General features: G+C 43.1%; 1 protein-coding gene across 5 annotated transcripts in view; it reads right to left on the bottom strand.

Moving 5' to 3' along the window:
* The window catches only part of orc4 (origin recognition complex, subunit 4), a 74,334-nt gene that overhangs the window by 45,192 nt on the left and 15,456 nt on the right, over positions 1 to 13,686 (bottom strand). For all 5 annotated transcript variants that reach the window (XR_013499497.1, XM_078227999.1, XM_078228002.1 and 2 more), the window contains one exon: positions 10,687 to 10,777. Coding sequence is in view for 4 of the 5 variants with exons in the window: in XM_078227999.1 (XP_078084125.1) it covers positions 10,687 to 10,777 (91 nt within the window). In the remaining variant the exon portion in view is untranslated. The remainder of the gene's footprint in view (positions 1 to 10,686; positions 10,778 to 13,686) is intronic.

Genomic DNA, 13,686 nt, shown 5'->3' with positions numbered 1-13,686 from the left:
CCCCTGCTCGTAACAAGGTCCATCTTGGTGTGATTGTAAAAGGAATACACTTTTCAACTGTTCAAAGGTTCTCAGTTAAAGCATTTGGGGTACTGAGAAAGCACTTATGGGCCTTTTTGATGCTTATATCTTAATTATACAACAGGCCAAGGGAAAAGATACTTCATCTGGAGGGCCACATTATGAGTTTTACATTCATCAGAGTTCTTCAGCAAAAAGGATGGTGTCTGTTCACAACACAAGGTCGAAATGCTCCTTGTTGTTTAAACTGCGCAAACGGTCAAACTCAAATGCTTTCCTTTCACTACATAGATATCAGGGAATGTTATTCAGAAACGCTTGTTCTGCTTTCTAAAGGGCCTCGACCTCAAGAGTCAGATCAGACATTCTGGCTAAAGCAAAGGAGATACAAGAATTGACCGATTGAAATATTCAGGAACGTCAAATTGAGAAAGGGACCGATATAACCGTCTATGGTAGGAGAAAAATAATAAAAGCTATGACTTTTGCCGGAATTAGAGTATTTATATGGTCAATGACTTATTGTACAAGCCATTAATATGTCTTATTATATGATAACTAACCTCTTTCGAAGGTCAATTAAGATTGTAAAGCATTTCACAAGCACAGAATGTTATGTTTAGGAGATTCGAAAATACAAGCCAGTTTTATCTGCTGAGTCATTTTCCACTCTAGATATACTGGGTGCAGACATCTTTGGAAGCCCAGCTGCAGTATTGAGTAATTTCAAAAACAGAGATAACTAGAATAACCATGTCTTAAAAGCAAACCCAACATCTCAAAGATGTCTAATCAGTTCGGCTGTTGCTATAAACAGTGATCTCCATACTCATTGTCTATTAAACTCTCAAATTACAAAATGAGCACAACCTTTTCCACAGTATAAACTCGAAGTGGTAATACAAAGTACACGAGTCGACATCCTTGAAATAATATGCACAGAGTTGAAGCAACATCTGTGCAGTAAATAAATTCACCAGCAGAAGTAAGAGCACTTGAAATTAATTAAAGAAAAAGGTACTGCAGGAATGAATGGGGGACTTTAATCTTCATATCGATTGGACCAATCAAATTAGCAAACGTTGTCTGGAAGATAAGTTTATTGAGTGTTTTTGTGACAGTTTCCTGGAGGAATATGTTGTTAAACCAACTAAAAATAAAGCTATTTTATATCTAATACTGTGCAATAAGACAGGGTTAATTAGTAATGTCACAGTAAAATATCTATGGGGGAATAGTGATCATAATACAATTCAAGTCCACGTTGTTTGAAAATGACACACACCAATCACTAACAAAAATATGACATATAATTTGAAGAGAACTGGCTAAGGCTGATTAGGTAAAGAGACTATAAGATATGGTGGTAAATAAACGGAGACATTTTTAAAGAAACAACTCAATGTTCAACAAAAAACATTCTATTCAAGAACAAAGCTCAACAAGATCCATCCATAAGGATAGTATTAAACTGAAGGGGGGAAAAAATGTTGCAAAAGAAAAGTAATAAATCTGAGGATTAGAAATGTGTTGGAAACCAAAGGGGCACCAAAAAAGGGAAAAATAGAATGAGAATAAACTAGCCGAAAATATAGAAACAGTTTGCAAGATATTTCACAAGTAGGGAAAAGGTTGAGAGGAACTAGAGTAAACGTTGGTTCCTCAGAAGCAAAAACAAAATAAATCATGGGGAACGAGGAAATTGCAGAAGCATTGAACAAATATTTTGTGCCCGTCTTCACAGTCGAAATGGAAATACCAGAAGGCCAAGTCAGGAATTTAAAGTAATTATCAGCAGGGAGAAATTACTCGAGAAACTCAAAGGACTAAAATCCCATGGATCTCCAGGCCTACATCACACTTGCCAGATAGAGAGTACAACTGAGGTTCACCAGACTAATCCCTGGGAAGGGCGGATTATCCCATGATGGGAGATTGAGGAAACTGCCCTCTAGAATTTAGAAGAATGGGGTGATCTCATTGAAATTTACAAAATTCTTACAGGGCATGGCAGGGGACATGGGGATAGGATGCTACCCCTGGCTGGAAGAAAGGGCAGGTCATTTAAGACTGAGATAAAGAGGAATTTCTTGACTCAAGAGGAATACTCTACCCCAAAGGGCTGTGGAAACTCAATCACTAAGCATGTTAAAAGACAGAAATTGATTGATTTAGAACCATATAAAAGTTATGGCACAGAAAGAGGCCATTCAGCCCATTGTATCTGCATGGCCAAAAAAGAGACAGTAAAAGAAACCTGCCGCTCATTTTAAAATCACATTTTCCAGCATGTGATCCGTAGACTTGCAGGTTACAGCACATCAGGTGCTGATACAGGTACCAGCTATTTGAGGCTCAACCACCAATTCAGGCAGTGAATTCCAGAAGGCCGCCACCCTCTTGGTGAAAAGCTTTTTCCTCAAGTTGCCTCTAATCTGGACTTGCGGATAGCGAAGAGCATTGTCGGGCAATACAGCAGGATATCGATAGGCTGGAAAATTGGGCGGAGAGGTGGCAGATGGAGTTTAATCCGGATAAATGCGAAGTGATGCATTTTGGAAGAAATAATGTAGGGAGGAGTTATACAATAAATGGCAGAGTCATCAGGAGTATAGAAACACAGGAGGGACCTAGGTGTGCAAGTCCACAAATCCTTGAAGATGGCAACACAGGTGGAGAAGGTGGTGAAGAAGGCATATGGTATGCTTGCCTTTATAGGACGGGGTATAGAGTATAAAAGCTGGAGTCTGATGATGCAGCTGTATAGAACGCTGGTTAGGCCACATTTGGAGTTCTGCGTCCAGTTCTGGTCGCCGCACTACCAGAAGGACGTGGAGGCGTTAGAGAGAGTGCAGAGAAGGTTTACCAGGATGTTGCCTGGTATGGAGGGTCTTAGCTATGAGGAGAGATTGGGTAAACTGGGCTTGTTCTCCCTGGAAAGACGGAGAATGAGGGGAGATCTAATAGAGGTGTACAAGATTATGAAGGGGATAGATAGGGTGAATGATGGGAAGCTTTTTCCCAGATCAGAAGTGACGTTCACGAGGGGTCATGGGCTCAAGGTGAGAGGGGCGAAGTATAACTCAGATATTAGAGGGATGTTTTTTACACAGAGGGTGGTGGGGGCCTGGAATGCGCTGCCAAGTAGGGTGGTGGAGGCAGGCACGCTGACATCGTTTAAGACTTACCTGGATAGTCACATGAGCAGCCTGGGAATGGAGGGATACAAACGATTGGTCTAGTTGGACCAAGGAGCGGCACAGGCTTGGAGGGCCTAAGGGCCTGTTTCCTGTGCTGTACTGTTCTTTGTTCTTTAATCCTTCTAACAATCACCTAAATCTATGCCTCCTGGTAACTGACACCTCAGCGATGGGAGCAAGTCTTTCCTGTGTACCCCATCAAGGTCCCTCAAAATTTTGTACACCTCAATTAGATCACTCCTCAGCTTCCTCTGTTCTAAGGGAAACAACCACAACCGATCCGATCTTTCCTCAAAGCTGCAATTTTCAAGCCCTGGAAAGATTCTTGTAAAGCTCTTCCACACTCTCCCCAAAGCAATTACATCCTTCCTGTAATGTGGTGACCAGAACTATGCATGGTGGCACGGTGACACAGTGGTTAGCACTGCTGCCTCACAGCGCCAGGGACCTGGGTTCGATTTCCGGCTTGGGTCACTGTCTGTGTGGAGTTTACACATTCTCCCCGTGTCTGCGTGGGTTTCCTCCGGGTGCTCCGGTTTCCTCCCACATCCTGAAAGACGTGCTGGCTAAGTGCATTGACCCCAACAGGTGCCGGACTGTAGCGACTCGGGGAATTTCACAGTAACTTCATTGCAGTATTAATGCAAGCCTTACTTGTGACTAATAAAAAAAACTTGACAAAATTCCAGCTAATGCCTGACCAGTGTTTTGTACAGTTCCAGCATTACATCCCTGCTTTTGTATTCAATACCTCATCCAATAAAGGAAAACATTCCATATGCTTTCTTTATCACTTCATCCACCTGCCCTGCTACCTTCAGGTGATTGTGGACATGCACTCATTTCCTCAACCCCCTCTCAATATCTCCCAGTTTACTGAGAATTCCCTTGCTTTGTTTGCCCTCCCCAAATGCATTACCTTACATTTCCAACCACTGATATCATTCTGGAGTTGACAGCTATCCTCTTCACCATCAACTACACGGCCAATTTTTGTGTCACCTGCACAGTTCCCAAGCACGCCTCCCATATTTAAGTCCAAATCATTAATATATACAACAAACAGCAAAGACCCCAAGTGGGGTCCTGTGGAAAACCAATGAAAACTGTTTTCCATTCACAAAAACATTCTTCCACCATTATCCTGGCTGTCACCGAGCCAATTTTTGATCCAACTCGCCACCTTTACCTGTATCCCATGGGATCTCACTTGCCAAGTACTTCACTAAAAGCCATATAGACAACACTCACTGCACCACCCTCATCAATCCTCCTAGTTATTTCCTCATTAAATTTGATTAAGTAAGATACGGCCTTCCCCTCAAAACCATGCTGAGTATCCCTGATCATCAGATCCTAAGTGATAGTTTATACCTTCTCTCAGAAATGATTCCAATAATTTGCCCACCACTGAAGTCAGACTGACCAGCTTATAATTTTCTGGTCTATACCTCACATTTTTTTTAAATAATGGTACAATGTTTGCGGACCTCCAATCCACTGGGGTCTCACCTCCTAGTGAGGAGTAGAGCATCCGCTATTTCTCCCTGGCTTCCTTTAACATGATGTGGAGATGCCGGCGTTGGACTGGGGTAAGCACAGTAAGAAGTCTCACAACACCAGGTTAAAGTCCAACAGGTTTATTTGGTAGCAAATACCATAAGCTTTCGGAGCACTGCTCCTTCGTCAGATGGAGTGGATATCTGCTCTCAAACAGTGCACAGACACAGAAATCAAGTTACAGAATACTAATTAGAATGCGAATCTCTAAAGCCAGCCAGGTCTTAAAGGTACAGACAATGTGGGTGGAGGGAGCATTCAACACAGGTTAAAGAGATGTGTATTTTGCATCTTCTCTTTGCTTTCCAAGTTTCCTTTTTTACTTCAGCTCTGTACTTTCTATACTTCTCTCGGCTTCCTACAGAGTTAGCTTTCTTTTCCTGTTTTATCTGTAACTCCTTTAACACAGTAAGAATTTTAACACCACCAGGTTAAAGTCCAACAGGTTTATTTGGTAGCAAAAGCCACACAAGCTTTCGGAGCTGCAAGCCCCTTCTTCAGGCGAGTGGGAATTCTGTTCACAAACAGAGTTTATAAAGACACAGACTCAATTTACATGAATAATGGTTGGAATGCGAATACTTACAACTAATCAAGTCTTTAAGAAACAAAACAATGGGAGTGGAGAGAGCATCAAGACAGGCTAAAAAGATGTGTATTGTCTCCAGACAAGACAGCCAGTGAAACTCTGCAGGTCCATGCAACTGTGGGCGTTACAAATAGTGTGACATGAACCCAATATCCCGGTTGAGGCCGTCCGCGTGTGTGCGGAACTTGGCTATCAGTTTCTGCTCAGCGACTCTGCGCTGTCGTGTGTCGCGAAGGCCGCCTTGGAGAACGCTTACCCGAATATCAGAGGCCGAATGCCCGTGACCGCTGAAGTGCTCCCCAACAGGAAGAGAACAGTCTTGCCTGGTGATTGTCGAGCGGTGTTCATTCATCCGTTGTCGCAGCGTCTGCATAGTTTCCCCAATGTACCATGCCTCTGGACATCCTTTCTTGCAGCGTATCAGGTAGACAACGTTGGCCGAGTTGCAAGAGTATGTACCGTGTACCTGGTGGATGGTGTTCTCACGTGAGATGATGGCATCTGTGTCGATGATCCGGCACGTCTTGCAGAGGTTGCTGTGGCAGGGTTGTGTGGTGTCTTGGTCACTGTTCTCCTGAAGGCTGGGTAGTTTGCTGCGGACAATGGTCTGTTTGAGGTTGTGCGGTTGTTTGAAGGCAAGAAGTGGGGGTGTGGGGATGGCCTTGGCGAGATGTTCGTCTTCATCAATGACATGTTGAAGGCTCCGGAGGAGATGCCGTAGCTTCTCCGCTCCGGGGAAGTACTGGACAACGAAGGGTACTCTGTCCACTGTGTCCCGTGTTTGTCTTCTGAGGAGGTCGGTGCGGTTTTTCGCTGTGGCGCGTTGGAACTGTTGATCAATGAGTCTAGCGCCATATCCTGTTCTTATGAGGGCATCTTTCAGCGTCTGGAGGTGTCTGTTGCGATCCTCCTCATCCGAGCAGATCCTGTGTATACGGAGGGCTCGTCCGTAGGGGATGGCTTCTTTAACGTGTTTAGGGTGGAAGCTGGAGAAGTGGAGCATCGTGAGGTTATCCGTGGGCTTGCGGTACAGTGAGGTGCTGAGGTGACCGTCTTTAATGGAGATGTGTGTGTCCAAGAATGCAACCGATTCCGGAGAGTAGTCTATGGTGAGCCTGATGGTGGGATGGAACTTGTTGATGTCATCATAGAGTTGTTTCAGTGATTGTTCACCATGAGTCCAAAGGAAGAAAATGTCATCGATGTATCTAGTGTATAGCATCGGTTGAAGGTCCCGAGCGGTGAAGAAGTCTTGTTCGAACCTGTGCATGAAGATGTTGGCATATTGAGGTGCAAATTTGGTCCGTGTGTCTGGATGAAGAACTGGTTGTTGAAGGTGAAGATATTGTGGCCCAGGATGAAGCGGATGAGATGTAAAATTGCATCTGGAAACTGGCAGTTGTTGGCGCTGAGCACTGAGGCCGTTGCAGCAATGCCATCGTCATGGGGGATGCTGGTGTCGAGTGCCGAGACATCCATTGTGACGAGGAGCGCTCCTGGTTCAACTGCTCCATGTGTGCCGAGTTTCTGTAGGAAGTCCGTCGTGTCGCGACAAAAGCTGGGGGTTCTTTGTACAATGGGTTTCAGGATGCCCTCGACATTTCACTTCAGCGGTCACGGGCATTCGGCCTCTGATATTCGGGTAAGCGTTCTCCAAGGCGGCCTTCGCGACACACGACAGCGCAGAGTCGCTGAGCAGAAACTGATAGCCAAGTTCCGCACACACGCGGACGGCCTCAACCGGGATATTGGGTTCATGTCACACTATTTGTAACGCCCACAGTTGCGTGGACCTGCAGAGTTTCACTGGCTGTCTTGTCTGGAGACAATACACATCTTTTTAGCCTGTCTTGATGCTCTCTCCACTCCCATTGTTTTGTTTCTTAAAGACTTGATTAGTTGTAAGTATTCGCATTCCAACCATTATTCATGTAAATTGAGTCTGTGTCTTTATAAACTCTGTTTGTGAACAGAATTCCCACTCACCTGAAGAAGGGGCTTGCAGCTCCGAAAGCTTGTGTGGCTTTTGCTACCAAATAAACCTGTTGGACTTTAACCTGGTGTTGTTAAAATTCTTACTGTGTTTACCCCAGTCCAACGCCGGCATCTCCACATCATGACTCCTTTAACAGCCAGGGATTCAATCCATCCGGCGCTGGTGATTTATGTACCTTCAAGGATGTCAGTACCTCCAGTAATACTTCTCTCATTATGCTTGTCGTATCTAATTTTTCATACTCCTTCTCCTCAATTAGAATGTCTGCATCATCCTTCTCCTTCACGAAGACAGAGGCAAAATACTCGTCGAGAACCTTGTCCACATCTTCAGCATCAATGCGTTGGCGATCACATGCATCTCTGGTAGACATGACCCTTTTGTTAGTTATTCTCTTGCTTAATGCACTGGTTGAACAGCTTAGGGTTTTTCTTTGATTTTACCTGCCAATATTTTTTTGCATCTTCTCTTTGCTTTCCAAGTTTCCTTTTTTACTTCAGCTCTGTACTTTCTATACTCCTCTCGGCTTCCTACAGAGTTAACTTTCTTTTCCTGTTTTATCTTACCCTTTATGCTTTCTGGATAACCAGGAGTCTCTAGATTTGGCAGCATCACCCATTTTCTTTGTGAGGACATGTCTACAGAGTGCCACAGGATCTCGCTTTTGAAAACCTCCCATTGATTTGACACTGTTTTCTCTACTAGTAGCTGTGTCCAGTCCACTTTCACCAGTTCACCCCTCAGCTTTGTAAAACCTGCCTGCTCCCAATTTAGAACTTTGACTCCTGTTCCATCTTTATCATTTATAATAATGATGTTAAATCTAATTATATTATGGTCGCTATTGGCTAAATGGTCCCACAGCACAACTTCATCGAGTAGACCAACAAGATTTCCTAAGACGAAATCTGCAAGCCCCCGCTAGCTGTGCTTATTACGTGCTGGCTAAAAAAAGTTCTCTTGAAAGCAGTTCAAGAATTTTGTGCCTCTGTGCCCTTCACACTGTTTCCAAATGTTACTGCTCTATCGTTTTGCATTCAGAAATTTGCCGACATATATGTTCTTCTAACTCTCTTGTATGATTTGGGGGTCTGTAATACTCCTAGCAATATGGTTGCCCCTTTTCTATTTCTGAGCTCATTCCTTTTGGCCTCATTTGATGCTTAATTTAGTAAATCATCCCTCCTCACAGCTGTAATTGATTCTTTAACCAATAATGCTGCACCCCCAACCTTTTCATCCCCTCTACCCTGCTTGAAAACTGTATATCCAGGGATGTTGAGCTGCCATTTTTGCCCTTCTTTAAGCCACGTTTCCGTTGTAGCGGAAAATAAATTTCTGAACACTATTGGCAGCAAGGGAAATGGGGATAGTGTGGGAAAGTGGTATTGAGGTAGATAATAAGCCACGATCTAATTAAAGGATGGAATAGGCTCACTAGGTCAAATGTCCTATGCCTGTTCCTATGTTTGGGTTCTAAAAAGAGATAACTGCAGAGATAATGGATGCACTAGCAATGATTTTCCTAAAATTCACTAGATTATGAAACGATTGCAGCAGATTGGAAGTTCGCAAATGTAATAACACTATTCAAGAAAGGAGGGAAGAGCAAAAACAGGGAACTACATCTGAGATAGCTTCCCATCACCCATCAGGAAACTGCTAGAATCTATTATCACAGAAGTCTTAGCAGTGCACTTATATGATTAGAACAAGTTGACGTTACTTTACTGAAGGGAAATCATATTTGGCAAATGTATTTTTTTGAGGATGCAACTAGAAGGGTAGATAAAGGAGAACCAATAGATGTACTATATTTATTTATTAGTCACAAGTCAGCACTGAAGTTACAGTGAAAATCCCCTAGTTGTCACCCTCCGCTGCCTGTTCGGGTACATTGAGGGAGAATTTAGAATGGCCAGTGCACCTAACCAGCACATCTTTTGGACTGTGGGAGGAAACAGGAGCACCCGGAGGAAACCCACGCAAACACGGGAAGAGCAGACCTGGGAATTTTCCCCCACTCGGAGGCAGAAATTCAGGCCATTGTTTTCCCTGGCTAGGGAATCTAGAACAATGGGACATAGTTACTGGATTGAGGGCTGATCATTTGGGACGGAGACAAGGAGATATGCATTCACGTTGAGGATTAGAATATTTGGAATTCACTACCCCAGAAGATAGTGGATGATCCATCTTGAAATTTATTGAAGGTTCAGATAGACAGATTCTTTGGTCTCTCAGGGAATCAAGGGATATGGGATTAGGCAGGAAAATAGACAAACAGACAGGAAAATAGAATTGAAGCCCAAAATCAGCCATCATCATATTGAATGGTGGAGCAGACTCCTATTCATGTTCTTGATAATCAGACCCAGCTCTAACATTCCACCACTTCTAAACTCTGTTGGCAGATTATGTGGCATAAGTACAAATCTGTCTTTCTTTTGGAGGAAGGGATGTTACAGGCAGACTTTCAGAGTAAGAGTTCAATACCAGTGGAGAGAGGACTATTGTCAATATCAGCTATCAGGAAGGAAGGAGAGCTGGGTGGCCAGAAGTTTGGTACGAATTGGGTTGGGTGGAGAGGGGAGAACAGGATCTCCACAACCAAATTGAGCTCAGAGGGGACATGAGCTGGGATAGCAGTGGAGTTCAAGAAACATGCTCGTTCACGGTTATAACCAACTAATAACGACCTAGTCTACCTCGAGAAACTTCTGACTCCATATCCTCTTCATTGAGATGACATCAGGAACAAATATCCATTCCAACCCAGAGGTTTTCAGTTTACCTCTGCTGAAATATTTATCGTGGACAGCGATCTGCATACTCTGCTATTCCAAAGCTTTACTCAGTCTCTCATCCTGCATACTATGTGAACATCAGCCCATCCAAAACGGTTTGCGATATCCCATCATGTACCAAGTCCAACTCATCTATCAACTCCATTGTCTCTGTCTTCATCAAAAACTCCCATTTTATTCTATGAATTCCTTAATAGTTTCATTCCTCCCTATTTCTGCTATCTCCTCCAGCCTTTCCTTATATTTTTAAATGGAAGTTCAGAACTTGAGTATTTCCACTGATGAAATATTTTCTCTTCATCCCAGAGAACAGATTTTGCATTGATCTGTCCAGTGGTTCGATGCAGATAAAAAAATGACAAAGTTCAAAGCAAGCAAGTTTAAATCTCACTGAAGGCCATGATGCTTTATTAACATAGCCATTTCACCCCAACCCCACCTCCTCTCTCTTGATATAGCATTTTGCCTCAACAAAACTCCTGTAATAGAGAAAGTTACACAAAAAGCACATACCATTGTTTTTCCTGCTCCTCGGGGACCGACAATTAGGACAGAGTTGCTCTCCCCATGAACAGCTGTTTGTTTTAGAAGATCCATCAAATTTCTGGAAAATGCAGAGCAACACAGAGTGAAACAGATTTTTGTTAGGCAAGGGAGTCAAGGGTTATTTATGTAGGGTGTGAAGAGACAGGATGGACAAACACCACAACCAGATCAGCCATGACCTTACTGAATGGTGGAGCAGGTTCGAAGGGTCAAATGGCCTATTGTTCCCAACATATAAAAATATACATGAACTAAGAATATGCTGAACAGATAACTGAATCTTATGGTATACTTGACTTCTTTATCTGTGCGGATGTTCAACTGATATGCTGCTGAATGCCTTTCAACATTTATTTTTATATAAAACATTCAGTGTGTGTTTCAAAATAGAAAAACTGCTTGAAAGTGTCTATTAAAGACTTATTTTAAAGTCCCCCATAAAAGAATAGCGTGCAAAATTAAAGTGCATGGGATTGGGGTTTGAGTTTCAAGGTGGACAGAAAACTGGATAAAAACAAATTACTGCGGATGCTGGAATCTGAAGCCAAAAGAGAAAATGCTGGAAAATCTCAGCAGGTCTGGCAGCATCTGTAAGGAGAGTAAAGAGCGGACGTTTCGAGTCAGCTTTGACAAAGGGTCACGTGGACTCGAAACGTCAGTTCTTTTCTCTCCTTATGGATGCTACCAGGCCTGCTGAGATTTTCCAGCATTCTCTCTTTTGGACAGAAAACTGGTTGGCAGACAGGAAACAAAGTAAGATTAAAAAGTCATTTTCTGAATAGCAGACAGTGATGAGTGGGGTACCATAAGGATCAGTGCAAGGAGCCCAGTGATTAACAATATATATTAACGATTTAGGAGAGGGAACCAAATGTAATATTTCCAAATTTGCAGATGACACAAAGCTGGGTGGGAGGGTGAGCTGTGAGGAGGATGCAGAGATGCTTCAGTGTGATTTGGACAAGTTAAGTAGGCAAATACATGGCAGATGCGGTATAATGTGGTTAATGTGAGGTTATCCACTTTGGTAGCAAACACAAGAAGACAGCTTATTATCTGAACGGCTATCAATTAAAAGAGGGGAATGTACAACAAGACAAAAAGTAGAAAAAGCTGAAAAGCCTCAGCAGGTCTGACAGCATCTTTGGAGAGAGAAGAGAGCTAATGTTTCGAGTCTGGATGACTCAGAGCTGAAGACAAAGAAAATAGGATGAGATTTATATTGTAAGACTGAGGGGGGGTTATAATTGACAAAGATGCTATAGACAAAAGGACAAAGGGAATAAAATGGTGGCGATCATGGCGGAGAAGGGTGCTGGCAGTGGACATTAGAGATCGGAATGGGTAAATGGTAGAACAAAGGTGCAGAGCGTCAAAGGACAACGCAAGACATGTGGCATTTCCCTCAATGTGCAACAAAAACTGGGTGTCTTTGTACATCCGTCACTGAAGGTAAGCAGGCAGGTGCAGCAGGTGGTAAACATGGCAAATAGTATGTTGTCCTTCATAGCAAGAGGAATTGCGTACATGAGCAGGGATACCTTGCTGCATTATACAGGACTTTTAGTGAGGCCATACCTGGAATATTGTGTGCTGTTTTGGTCTCCTTATCTGAGAAAGGATGTTCTTGCTCTGCAGGGAGTGCAGAGGTGGTTTACCAGACTGATTCCTAGGATGGCGGGACCGACATACGAGGAGAGATTGAGTCAGTTAGGATTATCTTCACTGGGGTTTGGCAGAATAAGGGAGAATTTCATAGAAACCTATAAATTTTTAACAGGGCTCGATAGGGTAGATGCAGGAATGATGTTCACAATGGTGGGGGTGTCCAGAACCAGGGGTCATAGTTTAAGGATACGGGTAAAGCTTTTAGAACTGAAATTAGGAGAAATTTCTTCAGAGAGTGGTAAGCCTGTGGAATCTGCTACCACAGAAAGCAGTTGAGGCCAAAACATTGTATGTCTTCAAGAGGGAGCTAGATATGGCTCTTGGGGCAAAGGGGATCAAAGGATGGGGGGTGGGGGGGAATTGGGGGAAGGTGGGATAAGGCTATTGAGTTGGATGATCAGCCATGATCCTAATGAATGGTGAAGCAGGCTCGAAGGCTGAATGGCCGACTCCTATTTTCTATGTTTCTATGTAAATTGTGGGAAATTCACCGAAATCTATCAGGAAATAGAATCACAGTTGGAACTGATCAAGAATTAACATTTATAACGGGGAGGCTAAATCTGATTTGAATTCACTGAAGAGGTCATTGGCATGACAGTTAGAAGTATAACAGAATTAAAATATGAAAATGCTGGAATATAGTGGGATGCCATGTCCACAGAAGACAGCAGGACAGTTAGAGAAGGTAGTAAAAGAGGTATATGGGATACTTTTTTTATTCACTGAGACATAGAATCTGAGAATGAGGAGGTTATTCTGGAACTGTATAAAATACTAGTTAGACCACAGTAGAGTATTCTGGTTACTGGAGTACAGGAAGGATGCAATTACATGAGAGAGGGTACAGAAGAGATTTACAAGAATGCTACTATAGGATCCCTACAGGGAATGCTACTCGGAATGAAAAATTTGAGTTATCAGGAAAGATTGGACAGGATGGGCCTATTTTCTATGCTACAGAAGAGGTTGAGGGGAGAGTTAGTTGAGATGCACAAAATTCTGAGGGACCGAGGTAAAGTCGATAGGAAGGGCATATTCCACAGAATGTTAGCAGAGAGGTCAATACCTCGGAGGCGTGGATTTAAAGTAATCAGTGCAAGGATTATAGGGGAGTTGAGAACAATTTTTTCACCCATCCATCAACTTAATATTTCATTCTTTCCAGCACCCGCACACTACAGCTGTACTACATGAAATCTACAAGGTGCACTACAGCAACTTGGCATGTTTGCTTAAACCGCACCTTCCAGACCCTAAACCTCTACCACCGAGAAGATCAAGGATAGCTGACGGAAT

Source organism: Mustelus asterias, chromosome 14 (assembly GCF_964213995.1).
Source record: "Mustelus asterias chromosome 14, sMusAst1.hap1.1, whole genome shotgun sequence".
Classification (NCBI taxonomy): Eukaryota; Metazoa; Chordata; class Chondrichthyes; order Carcharhiniformes; family Triakidae; genus Mustelus; species Mustelus asterias.
This window is presented reverse-complemented; position numbering and strand designations above follow the sequence as displayed.